This window comes from Larus michahellis, chromosome 1 (assembly GCF_964199755.1).
Source record: "Larus michahellis chromosome 1, bLarMic1.1, whole genome shotgun sequence".
NCBI lineage: Eukaryota > Metazoa > Chordata > Aves > Charadriiformes > Laridae > Larus > Larus michahellis.
In genome coordinates this window covers 202,628,210-202,636,526 of record NC_133896.1, presented here as the reverse complement: position 1 = coordinate 202,636,526, position 8,317 = coordinate 202,628,210, and the positions used below count along the sequence as shown (strand labels likewise).

The 8,317-nt window shown below is 42.1% G+C and overlaps 1 protein-coding gene across 2 annotated transcripts in view; it reads right to left on the bottom strand.

The window, feature by feature from the left end:
* Positions 1-5,133: 5,133 nt before the first annotated feature.
* LATS2 (large tumor suppressor kinase 2) overlaps positions 5,134-8,317 on the bottom strand; it is a 51,815-nt gene continuing 48,631 nt past the window's right edge. For both annotated transcript variants that reach the window (XM_074569458.1, XM_074569469.1), the window contains one exon: positions 5,134-7,780. In XM_074569458.1, the coding sequence (XP_074425559.1) occupies positions 7,286-7,780 (495 nt within the window). In that variant the 3' untranslated portion in view covers positions 5,134-7,285. The remainder of the gene's footprint in view (positions 7,781-8,317) is intronic.

The window sequence follows — 8,317 nt, the reverse complement described above, 5'->3', positions numbered from 1 at the left end:
GTGTCATACACAATACAAGCCCTTGGCCTTTTTATTACTTTTTTTTTTGCTTTGATTTTTTGGAAACAAAATATTTTTGTCATTTTTTGGAGGTACGATTGTAGATGCACCAGTAAGTTGCCCCAAAATATTTATATTTTGTCAAACCAGTATTTTCCTATGAGAAGCGTTTTCTTTGGGAAAAAAACCCCACTCGATTTGAATTGGCCTCTTTCTGCCCGGTGACTTTGTCTTCAGCGACACAAATAGAGTTCCCTGAGGGGAACGGCCTGTCCCCACCCAATCCCTGGGAACGGAAAGACGACTTTCTTCTGGGAGATACTTTTATTTAGATTATTCCTCCAGCATTAAGCATTTGGGGGGCAGCGCAGTGACTCGTGCCAGTGCTGCTGTCCTACTGCATAGCCAGGATGAGGCACACATTGAGAAATTGAATATAGAGAAGGCATTACTCCCCCTGGTGACATGCCACCGCTGTCCCGCAAGGCTTGCAGCAGATCGTCGTCATCCCTACCGGTGCTCTGCCATTCGTCTGGCACTTCCACCCGTGAAATGGCCCGTCAGTCAGCCCATTTATCTACAGCTATGTGGGTGCACATTTTCTGAAAAGGATCCCTTTTAGGTGACACTCATGTTCTGGCTGTGCACAGCTCCGTTCAGTGGTGGGCAAAGGCTGGGGATGTAGCCAAGATGATCTGTGCACCAACATCTCAACAACTTCCTAATCCTTCATGCGGCCCTTTAGCTGTACTTTCTTTCGAGGTCCTTTGGCTGGACGCTGTCTCTCCATGCATTCCTACAGCCACAGCACAAAGCTTGATGGCAATATGAGGCTTTCATGCAGTGCCATGATGCCAAGAAGAACGACACCTGTGCAATCCCCACTGCCAGGCTTGGAGAGCAGCAGATCTGGCTGGTGACAGCCATCTCCTGCTCTGCTCAGTGCCAGCTCCTCATGCTGGGGGATGACATGACATCCCTGGAGGCTTTCGCTGGTCAAAGCGCTGGCCAGCCAGACCCAGCACTGGCCGTGGGCCCATGGCGAGTGGAAGGTCAGACCAGGTCTCCAGAGGTCCCTTCCAACTAGCACTTCTTATGGTCCTATTTTTTATTCACCCCTGGCCCCATCCAAAGCAAACGCAGGTGTAAAGCCAGCCTTGACACCCACCGCTGTTCCGGTCAGTCCCCGTTTGGTTTGGGTACCTGCAGTCTCCCCGGTTTCCACCCAAGTGTGTTCTTCCTTTAAAAAAATGTCTTTTTGTTGGAGTTTCATCATAACATCAGGTTAAACCACAGGCTACACAGATGCTTTGGAAGCTGTTATCCTGTAAATTAGTCCTGAATTTCGACCTTTCTTACCTGCTAAATTTCATGTCTAGAAATCCAAACCAAAAACCCTCTTACCAATCCCCCAATGTTGAGCTAAACCCAAACACTATAAATAGCTGGTGAACATACCTGTAATGTGTGTGTATATATATTTTCAACATATATATATTGAACAACTGAGCCTTTTGTAAGAATTTGCTAATGAACATTTGCCTTTGTGTCGAGGACCCAGTAGCAAAGTTAGACACATAAAAAATAAATGCGTGTTCCTTTCTTTCCTTTTTGACAATTGGATTATTCAGCACAATCAGGTATCTTTTTAGAGAAATTAACTACTCTGAAGCTCTCATCAGACCAACGAAAGCCACAGGCAGTTATTAAGCTGAGCTTACTGTTGCTATTAAGGCCAAGAATGACCAATGCAATGGAAAGCAGTTATCAAAAAAGACACAATAACTCATCAGACCATGAGGCTACTGCAACGAGAGGCTGAGCTACTGCTTTCAGGAGCGGTGATTTCATTTTCAGACTTTGCATTACTAAAGAGGTCCCATCAGACTTGCCCAGTTACTAATCGACCTGCAGATCCTCCTCCTCGCTAGCCCGCTTTCCCCTCTGGCCATACAAAGCTATTGGTGCTCCCTTTGGAAAGGAGCAGAGTTGTGCAAACTGTTGCCCTGAAAAGAGAAAAGAAAAAAACCCACCCACAGCTGCCCAACAGCATAAAAGGAAAAAAAGAAAAGCTATTACTGATGACAAGTGTATTTAGGGGACAGTTGATGCAGCCTTCGGAAGCACAGTCAGGAGTTTAGGGGAAAACCTCACCATCCGTGACGAGCACTTCCTGGCACGTGGTGAGCTCCTTTGTGGCACTTGGCTGGGCAAACCCGCAGCATCGCAGTGAGCTATTGCCCCACGTTCCTTTAGAGCAGCCCAGGGATGGAGGCGGCGTGGGAGCCGGGTGGCAACGCAGCCTCTTTCCTCCCCGTACAGCGTGACCCAAAGCTGTGGCTCTCTCTGGCTCGCTACGTGCCCCTCCCTGCTGGCCAGCAGGACTCTCTGAGGAGGGCGTTGTGTGCTGTGCGCTCCCAAAAAGTGCGAGCCAAACAGGAGGTGCCAACGTCAACGTTCTCCTCAACACATGCACCCCCGTGGGGTAACGAATGCACGCTGCAGCAAGGCTGGACCATCTTTATCCGGGCTGCCACTCCTGATCTAACACTATCAGCTATCTCTCCTCACCCACCTGTACCCCTCGCGCGTTCAATTCCCCCTTCTCTTACAACAGCCGAAGGGGCCGAGTGCCTGTGGCTTTCCTGGGTCACGGAGATCCCAGGACTGAGACCAGGAGGCGAGGTGCACATTACACACTCCTATTTTTTGAGCCCCGCTGAAGTTTAAGAAATACTTAAGATCACACAAGGCCTGCTTCATGAAGCCCCATTTTCTTCACTATCTAAAAATGAGCAGATGCAAGCAGAGGTATTTTTCATCTCGCAGACCCGAAGTAAAGGCACCTTCCAAACCATGAGAGCTGACAAGTCAGTGCGTCCGTTGGTCCATTTGAATTTAAATTGTCCATGTCACCAGGCTCCAGTTTCTTCTGCAGGGCTTGGAGCTACTGTTGCATTTGCAGAAGATGACAACAGCTTTATGGGTCAGATCCTCAGTTTATTTTGACAAGAACACGCTCAGGACTCTGTTTTTACTGCGTCACTGACTGCTCATTCACTGCTCAGAACCGAAACCGGAGGAAGGCACAACTTCCATGTTCTTGCCGCAGCAGATTTCTTTGCCACAAAAAACATTTTTACACTGTTTTTTTTTGTGTGTGTTTGTGTGTTTTAACAGTTGCTATTTCTACATTATCTATTCCTGTGATTATTTCCTGTGGGAAGATTTAATATTTTTAATTCCAATAATACTTTTAGTAACAGTTGCCATTTTCTGCCAATGTTTCTGTATTTTGGGATGGAACCAAATTATATGTTCTAAATTCCTCCTCTCACTGCAGTTTCTCTAGGAAAGCTTTTAAGGCAGTTATTTCATACCTCAAAAATTACAGGGAAGAAGAATAGAATTTTCTCATGTTTATGAGACTCATTTTTCCATCAAGTTCCAGACTATCGCCTGCTTCCTGCATAGCTAACCTCATTCTTCCATTTCCATTTGAAAGTCAAATGCTTCTCTCCCTCGTTTAGCTTTCATGTTATTCAGGTTAGGTACCTGGTTATAACTTCTGCTGGTAGCTCTTTTGCATCCAACTAGGAATAGTTTGCTTAACGAGAATCGTTGCTCCTTCTTGGCAAATCTGGCCACGCTGAAGAACACAGGCAGGAAAGGTTGCGGAGGCCCTTTCTGTTCCTGTGCCACTGGCACCATTGCATTATAAAGTTTCCATTCTGGAAACAGCAATGACTTAAATTTTTTAAGGCAATTACTTAGACTTTTGTACATACAGTAAGTGGCGTTACTGCGCACACATCTTCGCTGAAACCCAGGAATGAAATTCGTGTCTCACCGAGATCAGCAGCAGGTTCAACCTTGACTTAGTAAAGTCAGGATTACATTTGTCATCTGTGGCCTTAATTAAGAACACTACTTCAGAATTAATCATAGAATTGCCTAGGTTGGAAGGGACCTTTCAGATCACCAAGTCCAACCATCAGCCTAACTCTGACAAAACCCATCACTAAACCATATCTCTAAGCACTATGTCTACCTGTCTTTTAAATACCTCCAGGGATGGTGCCTCAACCGCTTCCCGGGGAGCCTGTTCCAGTGCTTGATAACCCTTTCAGTGTAAAACCTTTTCCTAATATCCAGTCTAAACCTCCCCTGGTGCAACTTGAGGCCGTTTCCTCTTGTCCTATTGCCTGTCACTCGGGAGACCAACCCCCACCTCTCTACAACCTCCTTTCGCGTAGTTGTAGGGAGTGATAAGGTCTCCCATAAATAATAAGTAATAAACTCCTTACTTTCAGTCAGGAATAAATACATCTAAGGAGGTTTTTTTTTGCTTGTTTTTTTTTAAAGGAAGAGGGGTTTTGATACAAACATTGACTTGATATAGCTTCTTAAAAGAAGATACTAGATTCTTTTTGCAGGAAGTTCAGCAGAACCAAGAATGCTTAGAGCCAGTCCCAGTGCATGGCATACTGTTTACTTGTCCAAATTCCATAAAATTTATTCCAAGTATCTATTTACCCCTGAAATGTTTGCAAAGAACGCGAGCCTTGTAGAGACAGCGCCTGATAAGCTAGAAAGATTTGTTTTTCAAATGAGTTCTTCTCTAGGTAAAACAGCAGTTGGCTTCTGTCCCTGCAGCATAGATTTTAAGTGAGTAATATATTTGTTGTGGAAGCACCTGTTTCCTTCTGGGCTGGGTTCTCTCGGTTTGCTTAGTTGCAAAGATTCTGTACTTGCAGATGAATTATTTACATTTTAGAAATACGTCAGAGGCAACAGCCAGAGGGGGCAAGACACACTGGTTGTGGTTGCCCTGGCAGAGCCGCCACTGCAGAGAAAGCGACTGTTGAATTTTATGCCACCTACTGACCTGGCCACGCCAAAGCACGTTCTACCTGGGAATCTTTCCCCTTATTCTCAAGGGCCATGAGGACAGAAGAAATTGTCTTAATGTACCCAGAGATCCCATCAAATGCTGCAGGAGAGGTGAGATTTGTATCTCGTGTTTGCAATTCAAACCCATCACTAACATTACAAAAACAATCAATTTAAAAACTTTGCCTTCAAATAGGCAGAGATTATCCTTTTCAAGAACACGTAAAGCATTTTAGATTTTGATTCAGATTTTTAATAAATTGTGCCAGTAGAAGCTTTCAAAGGCAATGATATATCAATAAATAACAGTTAAATTGAGTTCCTGAGAAAGAACCTACCACATGAAAGAATGTCAGATAGATGTAAATAACAAAAAAGGCATTACTATATAAAAAAAGCAGTAATACTGAATCTTACATGAACTGTCACAACACAAGCACTGCATACCTCAGAACATTCCTTTCATACAAATGTAAACAAATACACAATCATTTTTGTTTAGTTTAGGCTGACGAATTTATATGTTGTTGCTTAGATATCTAAACAATGGATAGAATAGGATATGCTAAAACATTAAGGAATAATATGTGGAATAATATATGGAAAAAATAATGAAGCTCCAGATTTAAAAATAAAATAAAGCAAAAACACATTAAAGGAGTGTTTTCCTCAAATGTTATTACGTCAATCACTTTAAATAGGACTGTTACACTAATCTGAATTAAGGATTTTTGTGTGTGTTTACTTATTTAGTTATATATAAAATATATATGCAAATATGTATGGCTTAATTATCTTTAGTATTCTGATATCACCTTGAATAATTCTCACTTATACATATACAAAAAATGCATATTTTAACATAGTTAAGAATTGATATTTCGAAGTATGCCTATAATTTGACAGAAATGCAGGACTATTGTGCTCCATCACAGCAACATTTTTATCTATAGACAACAGGCCAGAGTGACCTACCAACAATGCCAACAGTTTCAGGTGTCAGTGCCTAAAACATCAGGATCCTAAACGGATACACAGCCGGTCACGTGTAGGAATCTGATGTCTGGAAAAGCCATGTACCTCCAGGCTCCGTAGATGTCCGTGGAGCTGCACGCACTCAACATCAGCCTCATCGCACTTAGGATCTCGATGTCTTACGGGAGCACAGCTTTAGACATTCTGTTTTGAAGACGTTGAGCTACATATGTTAGTACTGGTGCTCTGCATTACTGCTAGTATTAAACAACGGTCGCTGTGCTACATGCTACGTGTATAAGCCCAATGTAGACTGTTGCCACAATCAACTTTATAGTAATGGTCTTGCTATTGATCCTTTGTGGGGAAACGTGTGTGCCGACGATACATGTTTACTAAAATGATCTATTACATCAGACCACAAAATCACTATTCAGTTATAACCTTTGCAATCTGTTTTACAAAATTAATATTGGATACAATCATAAGAGGAAACCACCCACACAATACATTATCAACACACGGTTTAAAATGGTCTAATTTTAGACCCTTAGTAAAAATGGATCCACAGGACCTGCCTGTGAATGGCAAGAAAAGGCCATTTCAAATAGAAAAACACTGCTCATGCAACATTCTTCACACACTAGACAATGAAATCACACCCGAATTGTCACTTGCTCACACTTTCTATTACACTCCAATAAGCAGAAGGAAATAAAGCAGCTTTAAGGTTATGTCACAATTTTGAAATGTGGAAAACACATATAATAAACAAAAATCACGGTGCGAATACAACTGCATCAGTAAATTTAGAAAATTAGAGAGCAGGTTTTTTTTTTTTTTTTCATTTTTCTTCTTTTTTTCTTTCTTACATTATTGCACAGAGACCTTTCATCACATGTTCTTCAGCTTTATGCATCTTCCTAAATGTGAAATAAGTGCTATGGATAAAATAAAAACGTAGAAAAGAAGAACAGCAGCATGATTTGTCAAAGTTAATCCCTATAATTTAGTAGGAAAAAAACCCCCTGCTATAAACAAAATATAAGTGCTCTTTATTCATTTAAAAAATAATGCTGACAGTTGCAGAAGTCTGTAAATGTTAATCTGAGTAGGGGGATGCTGACCTCAAATAAAAATAGGCCTAGAAAGGACAGACTGCTGGCCTTGCAGATTTTGGTGAAGACCAGGATTTCAAGTGTAATTATCACCAAAGTTATTTACAGTAAAACTGACCTGAACTTCCACGAGTGCCATTTTCAGGACCTGGCCCTGCAAGCTTCGGACTCCCCAGGACGACTCCAGCTTCAGCTGAAGTCATACCTGAACAAGCACTGCAGGATCAGCTCCTAAAGGATCAGTTAAAGGCCCTACTGGATTTGAGATTAGTCTTATCTGGAGTACTCTATACAATAATTTACACATATACAGGCTGACAAGCTCCAGTCTGATCCACCACACCTTTGTCTTCGGCATCAGATTTCTCAGACTGGCCAACTTCCATTCCAGAAGGTTTGGGATACCTGAATGGATATCCGTTGTCATCGAAGAACCTTCGGAAAGTAAACTCGTAAAAAGCATGTTCTGTGTGTTTGCTATTGGAAGAGGCTAGTGGATCCCATGTCCTGGTGCTGTCACCACTAGCATCGTTCCAAGGACTTTCCTCTTCAACTGGATCAAAATTCGAAGTGTCCATTGGATGGCTGATCTTTGGAACATAGGGAGCTGGCTGCCTGCGGATATCTGTAGAGAAGTCCATAGAGTGAAAGAAAGAATGGGCCTTAATATCATCAGCTCCGTTTCTTCCAAGCCTGTCCTCGGCAGCACAGCAGAGCTTTGTGATGAGATCAGTTGCCTCAGGGCTTAGCTTGATCTGTGAGGGAATGTGCAGCGTGCTTTCCCAGTTTATCACCTGGAGGTAAGAAAGGTATTAAACAACTTCTAATCTTGGAAACAAAATCCTTCCGATTGTAAACTGTGTGGAAGTATACACATAACTAGTCAATTCACAGTCTGTATAGTAATTTTAGAGGTTCAAGAACCCAGAGGTTAGATTACATCAGCTGGTAACAGCTACTTTAATGAATCAAGAAACATTGTCGAATAGCAGATAAAAGGAGCAATTCCATTTAAAAAAAAGGCAAATTCCTTCCTGAATGCTCCCACAGTCCCATTTGAGAACATATTCAGTTTACACACGACTTCACAGAATGACTTCAAGGAACTACTTCATTTCATCTCCAAAATGTAAACTAGGAAAAGTGATCATGAGATACAGCCTTTCTAATAAAAAACTACTCACTGCTTGACTTTGAAACACTTACATTGCCAACTGTAATTATCACTGGTACATCAGCTTACTCAAATCTGATAGGCACTCTTAAGGAATTTAGATGGATGAACTTGTGCTGAGAAGACTCATAAAACTAATAACTATCTATGCAGTTGG